We start from the raw sequence: 18,823 nt of genomic DNA, 5'->3' as shown, positions 1-18,823 counted from the left end.
AGATGGCCCAGCCACCCGCCTCTCCCCCAGTGACAGGGGTCGGAACATGCTGGGGGCCTCGGGCAAGCCCTCCGGCCTCTTGTGCGTCCTCTCCTGGAGCGCCCTCCCAGAGCGCCCTCTCAGTCTGGGCTAGATCGGGCTGGCTCCACTGGAGCAGGCAGGAGGCCCGCTGGGGGCCTCCTGAGCAGAGGCAAAGCAGGGAGCCTGAGGACTCTGCCCCCTCCCCCACTCCCCTTTGCAAACGGGATGGCTGAGGCCCAGGTGAGGAAGGACACTAGCCTGGGGCACAGGACAGGTCAAGCCCACCCCAGGACCTTAGCACATGATGGGCTCACTGTCTACAATCATTTTGGGTATGTTTCTGGTGCCTCTCTTTCCCTAAAGCTTGCATTGTCCCCTCCGTCCACCATGCCGGAGGGAGGAGGGCCCGTGCCAACTCCCAGCACGTGAGGCACCCAGAAGCGGACGGAGCGCTCCCCCTCTACCCCCCTCCCGCCTGGGCGTTCTCCCGCCAGGCCCTTGGTCCTCACTGGGAAGGCAGGCATCATCCCTGCCCGCAGGGTCCCTCCCCAACTTAGCCCTGAGACCAGAGGGGACCTGCCGGCCTCTCTGACGCCCAGGCCGGGGCTGTGTGTGGGGATCTGGAACCCGAGCCATCTCTGACAGGCCAGTGCAACCTGCCGGACAGGCGGGAACCAGCAAGACCGTCACGTAGGTGGGGGGCTTTCCACCTGCCCTGAGGAGGGGCACAGCCCACACGCCCTGGGCCCCGTGAGCTCCGGGGCTGCTGAGGCCGGCATACAGGTGGAGTCCGAGGGCACGGGAGCCCCTGTCTCCTTGTCTTGACTCCCAGCCAAGCTCAGCCCTGTTTGCCCGGAATTCCTGACAGCAAGCGCTTGCTGCTCCTTGTCCAGCAGAACCTTTGAGAACAGGCGGGGCAACAGGTGTCTGGACTGGGAGTAGGAACGGGCCCTGGGGCACTTGGAGGTGCCGGCCATCTGGCCCATCCCGAGCCGCCGAGGCAGCGAGCCTGGGGCCGCAGCCCGGCCTGGACCTTCCTGCCGCCAGTGGGGACACAGCAGAAGAGCTCGGGGGGATGCTCCGTGGCCTTGCCCACGTGTGACCAGTGCCCCTCCCGGAGAGATCAGGGTTATTTCTCCCCAGCGGAGAAGCGAACACGCGACCTGCGAGGGCGCCTGTCTCAAACGCAGCCCCGAGGCAGGGGTGGGATCGGGACCTGGGTCTGGTCCCCGCAACCTCAGCCTTCCCCTGCCGCTCCCAGGACGGGCGGTGTTGGGGGGAGACACGTACACCGGCCCAGTCCAGGGCTCTATGGCCAAAGCGCAGGGCCTGCGGGAAGCTGTCTTCCCTCCTCTCCAGTTCTGGCTCCTCGGGGTCCACTCGGCTTCCCCAGAACCTCTCGGGCAGGAGCCGGGTCCACCCGGGGCGGCTGCAGGTGCTTGTTTGCCTGAAGCGTGTCAAAGCCAGAGGCCCGAGCTCCCTGGCCTGTGGTCTGCTGAGGGGTCAAAAAGCTTTCCGAAGGCCATCTGAAACCCAAACGTCTTCCCACGACTTCGACTTTATTAGCCGGACCGGTTCCAGGGGTGGGAGCCTCTGAAATCAGCCAGGGCCTGCCCACCCCCGAGTCCTCTGGCTGCTTCTGGTGTGTGTCCGCAGGAATCCCGTCCTCCCCGTCCCCACGCATCTGTCGCCTTCTGCTCCCCAGAGGGTCAGGCTTGCCTGGGCAGGGCCGCACAGCGCAGCTTTGCTGGGGCTGCCTGGTGGCCATCGTTGTCCTGGGGGTGTGATCCGGGAGGCGGGGGACGAGGCAGAGCAGGAGGGACCCAGGACCCAGGGACGGAAGGCAGGGTGGAGGGTCATGCCAGTAGATGTTTTGATTTCCGAAAGCCCAGAGAAGGACTGAGGGAGTCACTTAAGACCCTGTACGAGGTCCTCCCCCAGGACCACGGGACAAGAAAGTCAAGGACAGGAACCGCATCGCAGTCACGAGGACGGAGCAGGTCTCGGCCTCCCGCTCGGCAGAGGCTCCGCCCGTGCGGACATCAGTAGATCCCCTTCACCCTCTTGTTGTCGGGGTCGAAGGGGGACTTGAGGTGAGCCTGGGCAGGGCAGGTCACCCCCATCCGCTCCACAGCGTACTCCCCGCTCTTCACAAAGTCCAGCGAGACCTAACACAGGAGAGGAGGGGTGGGGGCCTTCGTCACCTGCTGAGTGCAGGGCTCATACCCACCTGAGGCAAACGCCTCTCTGTGCCAAGGGCCCCCCTCCGGACCGAGGGGCCGTCCTGAGCAGGTAAGGCCCCGAGTGGGACTTGACCACCTCCTGCCCCAGAAGCAGCAGACCCCCAGGAATCTGGGCAACAGGAGACAGCCCGGTGTGCCCGGGCCCTGGGCACACTGGCCTTGCTGGCCTCGCTCAGGGGTCCTGTTCTCAGCACAGAGACGACAGACACCCAGGGCCTGGCCATGGACAGGGCATCTGGGCCGTGCTCTGAGACGTAGAGGACTCCTCTCCCAGCCATGCGGGACAGGCAGCCCGGGGCCCAGGACCCCCAGTGGCCCAGGGTGGGAGCCACTGCGTCCCACCCCCTCCCGAGGTCCAGCTCGTCCCTTGCACCCCTGCCTGGGCCGTCTGACTCACACCCCGCCTCCTCCTTGATGACCCTCTAGAGTCTCTGTTGGGGGTGGGGGGGGAGCCGTAGCCCAGAGTTCTCTGAGAACGGCCACGGCTCAGGCGGGAAAGCTCAGCCCCAGATGGATAGGCTTCCCGGCCCCGCAGCCAGAGCCTTCCAGCGCCTCCGTGTCCCAGCGGTTGCAGGGCTCGCGTGGTGCTCCAGCGATGCAGGCCGCTATGTCCATAAGGGTGTCGTGACGGTGAGCTCCTCCCCTCCTCTCTCGAGCCACACGGCCCAGCCCGCGCAGTGTGACCCTCTAGGGATCCCCTTGGGGCCAGCTGGTCTGGCAAGAGCTTCCAGAACCCCCTTGGGCTCTGACCCCTCCCGGCCGTCAGTGGGGCCCTTCTCCGCCCCTGCTCCCCTGCCAGCATGGAGGGAAGAACGGGGTCACGTGGCAAACTGTGCCCGTGCTTGCACACGAGTCTGTGTGTGCACACGTTCATGTACACGGACGCACGTGTCCCCGTGCCTAGAACGCCTCTGGGATGAGGGCAGAGAGGACAGGAAGAGGGTCCTGGGAGGACGGTCAGGTGTCCAGTGTCCACCCCAGGCTGTTGGTGCAGAGGGTGCCGGCCCTGGGCCGAGCCTCGGACGCAGAGAAGCCTGGAGCTCCCAAAGTCAGACTCTTTCAGACAGAAAACACAGAAACAGCCCTGACCCTGCCCGGAGAGCCCCCCAATCCTCACCCCTCCCCCAGCTTGGTGCAGGGGTACATGCGTCCCAGGGGCGTCTGGTGAGGAACCCGGCTTCCCTTGGGGGTGAGGGGCTCGACTCACCGGCCCCCCGCTGGGGTCCCGGATGTAGCCGTAAGCGACGGTCTTGTCAATGGCGAACCCAAAGTCCGCCCTCCGGATGTGGCCCACCACTTGGCCATTTCTCCAGATAGCCTCCAGGCCGAACATGGGCACCTTTCTGGAAGAAGCAAGACACAAGGGACGCCTGGGTGGCTCACTTGGTTGGACGACTGCCTTCGGCTCAGGTCATGATCCCGGGGTCCCGGGATCGAGTCCCACATCGGGCTCCCAGCTCCATGGGGAGTCTGCTTCTCCCTCTGACCTTCTCCTCCCTCATGCTCTCACTGTCTCGCTCTCAAATAAATAAATAAATAAAATCTTTAAAAAAAAAAAAAGAAGAAGAAGAAGGAAGACACAAGGCTGGGGCCCCAGAGCCCCCAGAGGGGGGACCTGTGCGGCCCGGAGCCAACCCAGCGCCCCCAGCATGCCTGTGCCCGGGCTCCCGACCACGCGGAGAAGACCGCCGCCGGGCTCTGACTGCCGTGCCTCAGGCAGGCCGTGGGTATTTGGGAAAGGCCCACCTCTCCACTGATCTTCACTGACTTCTGAGCAATTTAAAACCTTATGCCCCCGAGGCTTGCTGTCCTCTGCCTGGCGTTCTTTTCACAGTATGACGCATCATCTAGCAAATGTCCTTTTCTTTAGTGCGCGTAAGGAATGAGCGCTGACCACACATTTTTGGGAATTCAGAACAGAAATCACAGAGATGATCCCACAATCACAGCCGCACCAGCGCCCGGAAGTCACCGGCCAGTCTGGGCGCCTCGTTGGTGCTGTTGACCGAGAGCCGGACTGTGTCTGGGGCCGTGTCAGGGGAGCCAGGTTGGGACCCGATGCTGACGTGGCCGTGGGTCCACGCAGGCAGGGTCCAGTGACCTCTGAGACTGTCTGAGGGAAAAGGCTGGGACCGGCGGGGGGTCCGTGGCACATCCCGACTCTCTCATCCCACCCAGTGCTGCAGAGCACGTGCCGTTGGCCGATGAAGAGACAGGCCCAGGGTCCCCGCGTGGCCCGGGGCCCAGAGCAGAGGGGCAGCTCCCCACAACTCCTGACCATGTCCTTCGTCAGGACCAGACCTTCCTGGGCGCAGCTCTGGGTGGATCTTACGGCAGAGATCACCGGGGCAGGCGAGCCGGGCTGTGGCAGGGGCCATTCCAGAAGCTCCGAGCTCCGGGCGTCAGGCTGCAGGCACTTTCCGGAGGCCAGCGGGCGGAGGGGCTCCGCAGACCCCAGCCCCAGCTCCGTCCCCTCACCGGAGACCCGGGTGGTGGACAAGCAGCCTGACGCGGGCCCAGGTGACGGGAGCCCGGGAGAAGCGGCAGGACGATGACAAGCCACGGCTCCGCTCCCTCTCTGCCCCCCACCCCCCTTGAAGCTCTTGACACGTCTTTGGTCGGCTCCAGAAGTCCGGGAGAAGCGGCTCCACCTGGGGCCTCCTGTCAGCAGCAAATCAACCAAGCCCGGCCGCCAGGGACCATTGCTACCCAGGTTCCCTCGGCGCCGTGGCGGGGCCGACACCAGCCTGGTGGTGTCACTTCAGAGTCGCCGAGCCCAAGTGGAATCTGGCGACAGTATGGGCCTAGCTCCCAAGGACAGAGCAGAGTGACCTGCTCAAAGCCACCCCTGGGTGGAGGGGGGCTGTGGGTCCCCACAGCGTGGGCTCTCCATCCCGGGCCAAGTGACCCTGTCCCCTGGCACCCAAGGTCTCCGTCTGGAAGTGGGGAGGGTCGTTTTACCCCAGCCTCCCCCCCATCCCCCACCCACCACGTCCCGGGCAGTGGGAGGATGTAACCAGAACACGGCCAGAGGTCACCGCGCAGTGACTGGGACTCTGGGACCTCGGCCTGAATCCACACCCACGGAGGGGGCTCTGTGGCCACCTTTCTCTTTCCAAAGCCCTGTCTGAGGAGGGTGTGCCCCCCCCATGTCCCCTGGACACGGGACAGCAGCTACTCACTCATCCACCGTCAGGCACAGCAGGCGTCGGCGGAGGCCCTCGGCCCGCTGCTTCTCCAGGGCCGCCCGCCCCAGGAAGGGCACGGCGGACTTGAGCTTGCAGGTGAAGGCCAAGCCTGCCTCCAGGGGACTGTCGTCGGGGCGCAGGTCTGCGTGCCAGTGCCGGTAGCCTGGGCGGGGGAGGAGAGCCCGGGGTCAGTGCCCTGCAGGGTTGGGGGATGGGCTCCTCTGAAGGCCCCAGGGTTGGGAGGAGGCATCTTCACCTGCACGAGGTGCCCTGGACGAGCCCTCAGCCTCTGCACTGTCAGCTGAGACGCTGGGGAGGGACCCGGGGAGCAGATTTCCCAGGGACACCCAGGCACTGATGCCCAACCCAGCTGTGGCCCCGTCCCCACACACCCGGGCAAGCACGTCTCCCGCTCACCCTCCAAGTACAGGTGTCAGGGACCCCAGCACCATCCCCAGGCCCTGCGTGGGAGACCGCGTTCACGGGCAGCGCAGGAAGGGTGCAGGGGTGGGGGCGGCTGGCTGGGGAAGCAGGCATAAGTGGGAAACAGAGCAGGGCAGGAAAGAAGTGTGGGGGGCGACAGTCCCGTGCCTGCAGCATGGCTCTGGGCGGCCCACTGGCACCGCACGACCCTCGCACACACCTTTCTCGATGCTCAGGGAGTCGATGGCCCGGTACCCGGCGTTGACGAGGCCATGCTTGGCGCCCGCGGTCATCACAGCCTGGTACACGGGCACGCAGGCTGGCCTGGGCACATGCAACTCCCAGCCCAGCTCCCCGACGAAGGAGAGCCTCATGGCCCGCACCTGGGGGGACAGGGCACGGCTCAGACGACCCAGCTCAGGGCCCAGCTGCCACGTAATGGTAGCCGGTCCTTATGGCCACCACTCTCGTTAGCTGGCCCTGGGCGGAGGCTGTCCTGCTCCCGGGCATGGGCTCTCCAAGGACAGGGCTCCAGGCTCTGGCAACCTTTAAGGGGAAGAAGGGTGTCAATGGAGAAAGCGGACACACGGTTCTCAGGCCTCAACTCTTCTCAGTGGCTGTGCAAGTGTCCCGGGGAGGCCGTACCGAATGGCCAGAGTGTGCTGTCTCCCAGTTCTGGCCTCTCGAAGCCCCACATCAGGGGGTCAGCAAGCTGTGCTCCCTCCAGCAGCTGTGGGAGAGGGTCCTTCCTGCCCCTTCCAGCTTCTGGGGGCCTCAGGGGCGTGTGGTCACTGCCCTCCATTCTCTGCACCACAGGCCTTCTCCTCATGTCCGCATCTCCTCTACTTTCATCTCTGATCGGGACACTTGTCACTGGAGTCAGGACCTACCCCGACCCTCGGTGATCCCATCTCAAGATTCTGACGTCAATCCCATCGGCAAAGCTGGCAAGTTCCAGCACAGGCCGCACTGGCAGGGGCTGGGTGGGGCTCCAGACGCAGACATCACCACCATGACCCGGCCGAGTCCCCCAGACTCCCTCTGGCCTTACTCTTCTCCCCTGTAAATGGGGTCAGGAGCCAGGCTTTGCCGGTTTTAAGAAGTTCCGAGGTGTGTTGGCGAGCCAGTCACTGGGAGGTGGGTGGTACAGCTCGCGGCTCACGGAGGCCGTACCCCGAGGTTTCAGAGGTATCGAGAGGGGAAGCAGCCCGGTGCCGAGTCGTCCCTGTGAACGCTCCCCGGCCTAGTCAGCATCGGCCAGAGGCTGGGCTCTGACCAAAGACCCAGCCTCTGTCCCTGGGACACAGTCTTCGAAGGACCCAGACAGAAGCACAAGCAGGTGCTCCTCAGCTTGTGGCAACCACGCCAAGGGCTGGGAAGGAAGGCCCCTGCCCGGGACAGCCCCAGTCACAAGGTTAGCGGAATCTGCAGTGCAGACAGGCAGGCCTTGAAGGAGAGCTGGGGCCGGGGGCACCGAGCAGGAGCGGGCGTGTTGGGAGGGCTGGACAGAGAGGCCTGCAGCGGGGTTGGAAAGACCTTATCGCCAGGCTGAAGACACGGTGAGAGCTGGGCCCCAGGGGTCTGCAAAGGACCGCGGGCTCCCACCCGCACAGAGATGACAGCGCTATTTACACGGTGTCCCTGGGCCAAGTTCTGCGTGCACACTCCATCACTGGCGCCCTTCTTGGCCCCCCACGGTGGCGGAGACCAATGTGAACAACATCCAGGGATGACGTGAAAACAGGGCACCGTGCCCGGCCTGAGCACACGCATCTGTGCCGCAGCAGCTGGTCTGGGCACGGCCGGCCGGCACACCTGGACGCCAGGCTTGCACCAGCATGGAGGCCACCACCAGCACAGGGCACGACTCCCTGCCCAATGGCTGGTGCGCAGGGACTCGTCTCCGCTCAGTCGGTTTGCTGGCATGTCATCTACACGCCCAGCGATAGGTGTCTGCTTCCTGGCCTTCCCAGGCGAGTTCTTGAGCCCAGAGTGTCCCCACCGGTGAAGTCAGCCCCAGGACTGTCTTTGAAACAAAAGGGACATGGAGAGGACAGGGAAGCACAGGTCTCATGGGAGATGGAGGAGCTTATCCCATCACTGCCCTGAGCCCTAAGTCCCGCACAGCTCCGGCCGGATCCTGTCTACACAGGAGGGGGCGGAGGCCACTCTCCCCAACACAGACCTGGCTCCTTATAAATCTGACACTTTAATCATCTTGCTGCCTCGGGGCTGGATTCTGAAAGCTTCTGAAAGAGTGAACATTTGCTCTGAGTTGCCATTTCCCCAGGCCCCTCAAAAAACCTCAAAATTGACACAGAAAATGTACTGTTGACATTTCCCTGCTTCCCTAGTGCAAGCCGTGGGCCCCTGACAAAGACTGCCTTGTCAACGGGGTTCTAATTTTAGACAGCCCACGTAGGAGCTTGGGGCTCAAAGCCAATCTCATTTTGAAACAGGAGAAATCATTTTTAAAGCTCACCCATTAATGGCCCAGGATTGCATGTTCATGTCAGACACACATGCTCCCAGTTAAGTGAGAGGGTCAGCACTGGGGCTCAAGCTTGAATCCACCGGTGGGGAGGGATAGAGCCATCCCGGGCTCTTCCACACCTCCCAGGAGCCCCATGAGGCCGGGGGCTGGCTGGCCTGGCTCTGCACGGCACCCTTGTGCTTGGGTCCAGCACACAGTAGGTGCTAAAAAAAATACTTCCTGAATGATGGAGGAAAAGAGGAGCAGACGGACCTCTGCTTCTGGCAAAGCGAGGGAAAGAGTCTGGGGAATTCCAGGTGCCTTTCTACATTCACAAAATTATTCGTCTCAAGACATCCTGCATATGTCTCCACTAAAGCCAGTGGAGTTGGGGGAGTCCTCTTTTCTTCTGAGCAGGGACACATAATAAAGGGGTAAAGCTGAGAATGAGGATATCTGGAACATCGGCTCTGGGTCTGCCAGACCCATGTGGGTCAACCTCTCCCCACCTCCGTGCCCCCATCTGATAGATGGATGAGGCCGGTGCTTGAGATCATCGAGTTCATGGGAAGCAGGTCCCTGATACACAGTCATCTGCCAGTAAGGACTGGGTTGGATTGACTTTAAAAGCAAGCCCCAAACTGAGGCAAACCCCCTTGCAAAACAGAGCGCCTCTCTCTCATAGTAACCACAGGCCCTGGCTGGAGTCACAAAATCATGGACGGTCATGAGGAAGGGCCTTAAAGTAGGTTTTATTTAAACCCTTTTCTCACCCCAAAGATCCCCCAAAGTACTGTTGGAATTAATAAGCATGTCCGGCCGGGCTGCCTGCTACCAGCCAACACACAAAAACCAACGGCGTTTTTCTACCTTAACAACGAACAATCCGAAAAGGAAATGTTTTCAAAATTCCATTTATAAGAGCATCAAAAAGAATAAAATACTTAAAAATACACCTAGCTATGGAAGTGAAAGACTGCTATCCCGAAGACTACAAAACTTTGCTGAAAGAAATGAAAGCCGATACACGTAAATGGAAAGGCATCCCATGTTCATGGAATGGAAAGCAACATCATTAAGATACCAACGCTACCCAAAGTGATGTACAGATTCAATGTATCCCCATCAAAATTCCAGGGGCACTTCTTGCAGAAATAGAAAAATCCATCCTAGCATTCACAGGGGATCTTAAGGGACCTCAAATAGCCAGATTAATCTTGAAGAGGAGTAAGGCTGTGGGACTCTCAGTCCCTGATTTCGTAACTTACTGCCAAGATCCCATGATCAAAACAGTGTGGTGCAGGCATAAAAGCAGACAAATAAACCAATGGAATAGGAAAGAGAGCCCAGAAGTAAACCTTCATGTACATGGTCACGTGATCCTCTGCGAGGCTGCTGGGCCCACTCAACGGGAGAAGAGACGCTCTCTTCAACAAATGGTGTTGGGAAAACTGCATCTCCACATGCAAAAGAATGAAACTGGGCCCTATCTTGCACCATATACAAATTTTAACTCGAAATGGATTGAAGACCCAAGTGTAAGTCCTAAAACTATAAAACTCCCAGGAGGAGCCAGGGGGAAGCTTTGTGACATCGGACTTCTTGGATATGACATGAAAGGCACAGGCACAGGCAACGAAAGGCAAAATCAGTCCCATGGGACCACATCTGTGCATCAAAGGAAACAGCCAACAGCGAAAAGACAACCTACAGAGTGGGAGAAAACACTTACTTATCAGAGCCGAAAAGGGGTTAATATCAAGAATACATAAAGAACTCCTACAACTCAACACCAACAAAACAAATGATCTGGCTAAGAAATGAGGAAAGGGCTTGAATTGCTGTTTCTCCAAAGATGATATACAGATGACTAACAAGTATAATGAAAGCCTGGTCATTACCACTAACCATTAGAGAAATGCAAACCAAACCCACAAGGAGATATACCCATTAGGACGACTACTGTAAAAAAATAAAAACAAAACAAAACAACAACAACAAACAAAAATAGAAAGTAACCAGTGTTAGCAGGGATGTGGATAAATCAGGCCCTGCTGATGCAACTGCTAGGGAAAACGGGGTGGAGATTCCTCAAAAAAAAAAAAAAAAAAAAAAAAAAAAGAAGAAGAAAGAAAGAAAAATAGAATGAGCACGTGTCTAGCAATTCTACCTCTGGGTAGATGCCCCAAAGGATTGAAAGCAAGATCTGGAATGGATATTTGCCCACCTGTGTTCCCTGCAGCATTCCTCACAATGGCTAAGAGATGGAAGCCACCCAAGTAGCCACCGACAGAGGCCTAGAGGGACAAAATGGGCCCTGTCCATACAACGGAGTATTATTCAACTATTACAAGGAAGGAGATTCCGACACCTGCCACAACATGGATAAACCTTGCGGACATGATGTTGAGTAAAATAAGCCAGACACAGAGACAAATCCTAATCCAAATTCCACTTCCATGGAATTAAATGAGTCAAAGTCATAGAGACAGAAAGTAGACGGCTGGTTCCCAGGAGCTGGGGGAAGCGGGGCTGGGAGTTGTTGGTTAACGAGTATTGAGTTTCTGTTCTGCAAGATGAAAAAGTTCCGGAATCCGTTTGCACGACAACATGAATACAGTCAACATGACCGGACTGTATACTTAAAAAAGGTTAAGATGGTAAAAACAGAAGACCCTTTCCTCCAAGGGTGGGCACCTAAAGCCCAGGGGGACTGGGTGATTTGCACTTTCCTGATGTTTGGGACACCAGGAGCAAGGGAGAGGCCGCAGATGCTGCTGACACAAGGAGGTGAGGGGCCAGCCTCATACAGAAGCAGGAGGCACCGTGCTGGCCGAGAGTGGGGGCCTGGGTTTGAATCTGAGTCCCCAGGGTTGCACCCAGTGACTGACCTCCCTCTGAGTCTCTTCTGCAAGCCCTGCTTGATAACGATGTGTCCTTCAGAGGCTCCTAGGAGCACTCAACCGAATCATCCCCATAAAACCCCAGGCACGGTGCTCACCGTCGGTGATGCACTGCTTGGGCATGCCCATTTTACAGATAAGAAACTGGGGGCTCAGGGGCATCAGCCACTCGCCCCAGGCCCACGGATGTCCTGGGTAATGTTTGTTCATCAGCTCCGGTGGCTGTGGGTCCTTCTGTAGCACAGACCCCCATGTGCCCGATTTCAGGCCCCTGACAACTTCACGACCACTCACGGGTCTTCCTAGAGATTCTACAACAGCCCTCCAGCCGGGACGAGCCCATCGCAGCCGCTCCGGGAAGCCACGACCGGGAAGCGGCGGCGCAAGGGCTCAGCCAGGGCTTCCAACAGGAGCGCACGTGCACGACGCCAGGAGACACGCGCTCCCTGCCCTAACTGACTCACTCACACTTCACTATTTTTGGGTGCTTGGATTTCAGTAAAATTTTGGGTGCTCGGGTGTTAGTAAGATGTGATTCAGGAGCTCGAGCTCGAGCTTGGGGCCTCGCTGCGCCCCACCAGCTGTCCGTGGACATGAAGCCAGGCAGAGGCTGGGCCACTGCTGCACTGGGTCAGGTCAGAGGCCATGCAGGCGCCCAGGGGCAGGGGAGGCCATGTGGCTCTGGGAGGATGCCCTGGGCATGTGCGTCACCAGAACAAGCCTGCAGTGTACCTTTCTGGGTAAATATCTCAGGAGAGCTCAAGCAGATACACCCACAGACACGGGCCGGCACGTCCAACCCTTCAGATCACATTAGCTCATGGCAGTTTCACAAGTTTCCAGGCGTTTGGTTGTGTAACAGCACCCCCGACACACCAGGCACATTCTCCAACTGAGAACTGAGGATCCAAGGGCCCCCAGAGGCAGGAGACAGGCAGGGATCTGAACCTGGGCTGCCCCTCTGCAGGGATCTGGGGCCCTGAACCCACAGGAACGGGATGGGGGGTAAGGTTGGTGACAGATTCAAGAATCTTTCAAAACCCCCTGGAGGCTCCCAAGACATCCTTAATTCTAATCACTTTGTGCTAGCAGGACGTGCAGTTCCTCCCAGTGGTCGGGTCCGGAAGGCCAGTGTGCAGCGGTGGTAAAGGTGAGGGAGGTAATTATGGCAGTAAAGACGGTGGCGATGGTTGTCGTTGCTGGGTGGGGCACAGTGGAGGTGGTGGTGAGGCGGTGGGCACGGTGACGGGGACTGTGATGGAGATGGAGATGGCTGGTGGGGATGATGGTGGACGGTGGGAAAGATGAGTGGAAACTGAGTTCCAAGAACAGAATAGATACGAGGTTGAAGTGCAAGAGCGTGTGGAGAACGTGACTCTCTCCAAGGATCTGAAAAGCTCCACAGATTGCCCAACCCTCAGGGGTCCCTTCCAGGCCCCTGGGGTGCTGAATCGGCTACAGACCCCCCCACACTATGCTCCACAGCGGGCGGCACCCCTCCCCAGCCAGCCACCGCCGGAGCCACAGGTTCTGAGGCACCAGTCAGAGCTACAGCTCGTGCCGGACAGACGGCTGTCTGCCCCACGCAGCAAGGCAGGGCCGTCGGGTCGGAACACCCCGTGTCCCCTGCAGGGCGGCCCTCCATCCTGCAGGGACTTCCGGAATCTCCCAAGCCCAGAGCTGTCCAGTCTCATTCCAGCCACGCCCGGACCTGACACTTTCATGGTGAGAAGACATCCCTGTCCCCCAGGGGACACCGTGAACAGTAGTTGCGGTGTTGCTCCGCTGCACCCCTGGGACCTGCCCTTGGCCCCCGGGCTTTCCAGAACCTCGACGATCTCCAAGCTCGTACAACGCGACTTCAGGTGGAGGCTAAAACCCAGCTAGCAGAGGCGGGCGCGGGGAAGGCTCTGCGGGGAGGCCGGAGCCTCCGACCGGCTGGGAAACCTGTGCGGGTGGGGGAACATTCCACCCGAACCCAGCGAGCCCTCCGGCACCGCAGCGAGCGTGTCCCACCGTCAGGAGAAGAAATCCAATTTCCTTTCGACCTGAAGTTAATTTTCAGAAGAAAATCACTTCCCACTGCGCCTTGCAACGAGCTCGCCGCCCTGCATCTGCTGCTTTCCAGACGGGCCCCCTGTCCCGGGCTGAGGCGCCAGGAACACCATGTCTCCCCGGGCCCCAGCACGGAGAGAGGGCGTCCCACCAAGAACCTTGCTGGCCTCGAGGCCGACCCGTGGGAGGCGAGGACATCGGGTCAGCCGGCTGCCAAGGGGACCAACTCCCTCCGCCCCCTGTTCTCCTCTAGGAATGCGAGGCTCGTGCAAGCTTGGGGCCCAAGCGTTTTGGGGTGTTACTGCAAGACAAGGATGGCGCTCGGCCGGGGACGCCACTCGGCCGGGGTCATCTGTTGGCCGTGAGTGTGGGTCACGGTGGGCAGGGCCCTGCTCACCCCCTCGGCCCGGGTGCGGTCTGGGCTCCGGCCTCCTTGTTCCATGCACTGTGACCCTGCGGCTACACAAGCCGCATTCCTCTCCTGCATCTGGTTGGCTGGGATCCAGGGACCTTCCATCAACCTTGGCCGGGCCCACCCCTCTGGCCCCGGGGCCTCCTCACACGGAGAGATGCGGCGCCAGAACGTGCTGAAGCCGGTACCACGCGTTATTCGGGAGAACACGAAATCGCCCCGGATTCAGAGAGAGTCCAGCCTGTCTGGACAGACTCATGAGACGGCTCAGAAGCGGTTTTCGGTATTGTCTAGGCTTTGTGCCACCAGTGGGGAGACCGGGGCCAGGAGAGACGGTCCCGGCAGGTCGGCGCAGGACTAGAAGCCAGGCCTGCAGGCCCCCAGCTCTGCTGAGCACAGGGTGACTTAGTTCCTGACTCTTGGGTTCTGGGATGACCACGCTCCACCTCCCTGCCTGGCTGGGAGGCCACCACGGGGCCTGGGACAGCCCAGGTCCGACAGCCTGGGGTCCTGCCTGGCGGACTTCCCCGCCCTCTTACTGGCCGGTGAATGGCAAAGTCTTTATGTCCTAGACTTGGACTATCGTGGACCGTCATGGGGTCTGGGCCACTTGGAGGTCAGCAAAACCCGTAATATCAACACTGAGGAAACTAAGCCTTTGCTCCATTCTGCCCACGCCTCCTTGGCCCTTAGGAGAAGGCAGGACCGGAGGCACGACTCTGGCACGTCTGGGACACCAACTTCCCACACCATCTGCTGCATCCCGTCCTCGATACTCCTGCCCCGCGTGGCCCTCGTCTCTAACAGCTGCCCGCTGGGCCCCTGGGGTCTCCCAGCCCCTTAGGGCAGGACTGGGCCCTCCCGGTGGGCCACACAGGGCAAGCAGCAGTGACCTGACCTCCAGGTTACTAGACATGACCTCCAGAGAGCAGCAGGGAGGACAGGGAGGGGCGAGAGAATGGGTGTGCGACACGGCCAGGTGCCAAGGCTGGGACCTGCACAAAGGTGCTTTAGCCGGGCACGATCCCCCTACGGGCCCCACGGCACCCGAGGACAGGGATGCAGGTGTGGCCCCACAGGACAGTGAATCCGTGTGCTTGGAGATCGGCTGTTCTAAGGAGTGAGGTGCCGTCACCTGGGCCTGGGGCGTTAGTTGGTGCAGCCCCTTGCAGGGCTTTCTGGCCGGCTGGGGGAGGAAGGAGCCTCTGCTGGCTGCCCCGGGCCGTGTATTCCTCCAGTCCTGCCAAGGGGGCCAGGGTGCAGGGGGATGGGGGACCCCCGTATGAGGGCAGAGCCCCTCCCCACCCAGCACAGGGACACCGGCTGCCCAGGCTTGCCAAGACTCCCTTCTCCCTCCTGTGAACGGGGTCCCGGCCACTGCAGGGCGGGCTGTGCTGCAGGGTCCGCCCTGCCCCCAGCCGACCCCCTGCTAGGCCGTGAGCTGGCCTCTTCCACCCCAGAGCTTCCGAGTCCAGCCTGCGACCCCGCACCAGGGGACTCCTAGCCAACGTGTCCGGAATTAATTCTAGAGCCAGGTGGGGGTGTAGGGGACCGGGGGGGTGGAGGTAGGAGAGCACGTTCAGCGCTGGGAATGCTGTTCAGGCTACAGTGCCGGGCTCAGGGCAGAACCTGGATTGGCCCGATGTGAGCCGAGGGTGCTGGTCTCCCGCAGACGGGACCCGGCTTAGGAAGCTCTGTACCTTGGCACCCCTCATTCCCCAGAAGGCCTGGGATGGCACCGGGCATGGGGAGGAGGCAGAAAATGCCAAAAGATGGGCAAGAAAACCGCGTGGAGTGACTGGAAGCCAGGACTGGGGACCTGGGACACCTGTTCCTGGGTGTGACTCCGGGTCTGAGGAATCTGCCTTAGGCCGGTCATCGGAGCCGCCAGAGGCCCGCCGCCCATGGGGAGCTCAGCACCAGGTGATGCCCAGGACAAGGAATGCCCAACCGTGGCCGCTGCTTGAGGTGGGAGAGGGTCACGTGGGTTTTCAAAGTGGTTCTCGGAGGACATTTAAAGGAACCAGAAAACTGCTACAACTGGGGCACCTGGTGGGTCAGTCGGTGAAGCGTCTGCCTTCGGCTCAGCTCACAACCCTGGAGTCCCGGAATCGAGTCCCGCATCGGGCGCCCTGCTCAGCGGGGCATCTGCGTCTCCCTCTCCCTCTGCCCCTCCCCCCGCTCCTGTTCTCTTACGCTTGCTCCAGTGAATAAATAAAATCTTAAACAAAAAAGCAAAAGACAAACCTCTTACAACCACCGTCAGGGGATAAAGCTGGGTGTGCAAACCACGCGTGGGCAGTCCTGCTCCTGCCTTAGACCTCGCGGATGAGGCCGGGGAAAGAAGGTTCTGTGAGGAACACGAAACCGCTAACCCGGGCTCGGCTGGGTCCTGCAGAGGGACAGGCGCTTCCTTCTCCCTGTTCCTGGCTTACAAACGTTCCTTGGGTCCACAGCAAAACACCGACACCCACCTCCCTCCAGCCGGACCCCAGCATCCCGTGCGCCGGCCCTCCCCGTGTGTGGGTCCTGCCCGTGCGCCTGCCGGCACGACGGGGGAAGGCCCAGAGAGGTCAAGGGTTGCCCCCAAAGGGCTCATGCGGAACATCAGCTCTGCCTCCAGGCCCCCTGCCCTCTTCGCCACCACACAGCACACTGATGGTTGGAAACCGAACGTTTGTTCACAGAGTAATAAAATACGTTTTGTCAAAGCCAGGAAGTCCTGTTCAGAGGAGACAGTGAGGAGAAGCAGCCCCGTGGGTGTCCTGCACCCCGACCCGGGCATCCCAGGGCACCCTCCCCTCGTGTCTGGGCCTCCTGTTACCCCGGGGAGGGGTTCGTCCTGCAGCCTGGTCTCCCTTCCCCTCGGTCCCAGATCTGACTCAGTCTGGCTCCGGGCCCAGCTGGCCAAGGTACAGACAGACAGCCACGGGCCAGGCCTAGGGAGGTGGCCGGGGCTGCCAAGGGCCAGCCCCCGGGGCAGGAGGCAGCTGCAGTCCGCTGGCCAGGAACCAGTCCTGTCCCAGGTGCCTCTCTTGGAGCGGCCTGGGCCAGGAAGGGAAGTACTCCTACCTGGTTCTCTCTCCCAGTGCCCCTGAGCCACAGGCAGGCCGAGCAGCGTGGACGCCAAGCCTCTCAACTCCCCTTCACGCTTCCGCAAGCCCGAACCCAGGCCCCACGGGGGCTCACAGCGCAGTTGCAGTCAGAGCCTGTAGGAGGCCAGCCAGGGCCTGGGGTCATGCTGGGCTGCTTTCTCGAAACACCCACCCCCTCTGGTCCTGGCAGGCAGCTCTGCACCAAGGGGCCGGGAAAAAAGCGGGACCCCCCCCCCCCTCCACCCCAGCTTCCTGTCCCTGAGCTCACTCCTGAGACAGAAGGCAGGAACAGAGCCTGGTCAGTGCTCCCTGGCTCTGCAGGGCGGCCTTGGTCCCACCCTCTCAGCAGCCCCCCTCGCCCACCTCAGCCCCCTCGCCAACATCAGTGCACGCTGCTTATTTGGCTCATAGGACCCAAGCTGGTCCTGGAACCCCAGCCCCTCTGCGGGCCAGGATCCCACTCCTCACCAACATTCCTTGGTACTGTCCCCACCCACCCCTGACGAACTCAGAGAAGTGGACGAGGAAAGGAGCCCCCAGCCCGGCTGTCCGCCCACCCACCCCCCGCGGGCACGTCCGTTTTACTGACATGTAGCGGCGTGCTTTCCTATCTGGCTAGCTGAGGGCCTCGGGCAGTCCACCGCCCTCTCTGGGCTCGGTTTCTGGCATCACGAGCCGCTGCAGGGCCTCGGTCAGAGCCCTGGCCACGAGCGCCGCCAGCCTGACTGCCACGCGGGGCGATCCCAGACCAGCCCCTCCCCTCCAGTGAGCCTGCCCCCTGGGGACACTCGCTAATGTCTGGATACATTTTTGGTTGTCACAGCCAGGGGTGCTCCTGGCATTGAATGGGGGGAGGCCAGGCATGGGCCGGATACCGTACAGCGCCCGGGATGGCCTCCAACATAGAAGATCTTCCCAGAGGCCCACAGGGGTGAAGCTGAGAAACCCGGTCATGGAAAGTTCCTGTCGTTGGAAAGACGATGCGGGCATGCGTGTGCCGTGGGGAGTCAGATCGGACACCAGGCCACTTAACTTCCAACAAGGATGTGGAGGGAAGGGACGGGCTGACCTCGAGCTGGCCCCAGGCTGGCCCCTGGTCTCCGAGGAAGTTTCCAGCCAGAGCCCGGTCCAAGGGAGCCTGACATCGCCCACCATTCCAGAGCCTTGGGCCCCAGGACCTGGGCTTTCTGGGGCTGGGGCAGGGGTTGTGCACCCCCTGCCCGGGGAGCTGCCCCCCTCTCCCCACACCCACAGTGTTGGGCGGGCAGGGGTGGGAGGACACTAGGGAAGGACAGGCATCTCCTCAGGGTGCAGAGCTCTGTTGTCCCCAGCCCTGTCGTTTCTGACGTGACAGAGGGAGGACACACCACCCTGACCCGAGAGGCCATGCCCTGTGCCTCCGAGGAGGGGGAGGCCATGGGCAGCCATGTAGGTGGCAAGGCAGAGGCTGCGTTTCCTGGCAGGAGCCTGGGAGTGAGCCCACCAGCAGGTGCCAGGCCCCGGGGGGTGGGGGGGCAGGGAGTCTGACTTGGATCCATCACCCCTCTGAGCTCTGAACAGCTTGTGGGCAGGAATGTCTAGTCCCCATCTCACAGTGGAGAGCAGAGGCTTAGACCGGCTCCCACGTCCAAGCCCCAGGCCCTCGGCTGCCACCCACGGCCCAGGAGAAAACAGCCAAGTGGTACCTACCAGGTGCCTGGCGGCTTTCACCAGCTTGTGGGTGGAAAACGGAAAAGCCTCGTCGCTCAGGTCCGCGTCAAGCACCTCCTGCAGAATGGCCCGGCTGTGAGCAAGAACAAAGTTGGTTGATTAGTCAGTCAACAAACACTTGCTGAGCATTCCTGCGCATGGGCCCTGGGCCGGGAAGAAGCTGGGGATACCACGGTGACCAGGTCGAGTCCCTGTCCTCGTGAGGCAGACGAACGACAGGGTCTTCGTAAAAGCACACCAAGATGAACACGAGCCAAAAATACAGTCCGTTAAAAAAGCCAGGAACGATGATGGGGGAGG

General features: G+C 60.9%; 1 protein-coding gene across 2 annotated transcripts in view; it reads right to left on the bottom strand.

Annotated features, from left to right (window-relative positions):
* Positions 1–1,571: 1,571 nt before the first annotated feature.
* The window catches only part of LOC111146213 (sarcosine dehydrogenase), a 60,279-nt gene continuing 43,027 nt past the window's right edge, over positions 1,572–18,823 (bottom strand). For both annotated transcript variants that reach the window (XM_022501656.1, XM_022501657.1), the window contains 5 exons: positions 18,503–18,596; positions 6,096–6,258; positions 5,447–5,615; positions 3,472–3,607; positions 1,572–2,189 (listed from right to left, as the gene is read on the bottom strand). In XM_022501656.1, coding sequence (XP_022357364.1) covers positions 2,064–2,189; positions 3,472–3,607; positions 5,447–5,615; positions 6,096–6,258; positions 18,503–18,596 — 688 coding nt within the window. In that variant the 3' untranslated portion in view covers positions 1,572–2,063. The remainder of the gene's footprint in view (positions 2,190–3,471; positions 3,608–5,446; positions 5,616–6,095; positions 6,259–18,502; positions 18,597–18,823) is intronic.

This window comes from Enhydra lutris, unplaced genomic scaffold (assembly GCF_002288905.1).
Source record: "Enhydra lutris kenyoni isolate GAN:26980312 unplaced genomic scaffold, ASM228890v2 scaffoldscaffold13, whole genome shotgun sequence".
In the NCBI taxonomy this organism is placed as follows: Eukaryota; Metazoa; Chordata; class Mammalia; order Carnivora; family Mustelidae; genus Enhydra; species Enhydra lutris.
This window is presented reverse-complemented; position numbering and strand designations above follow the sequence as displayed.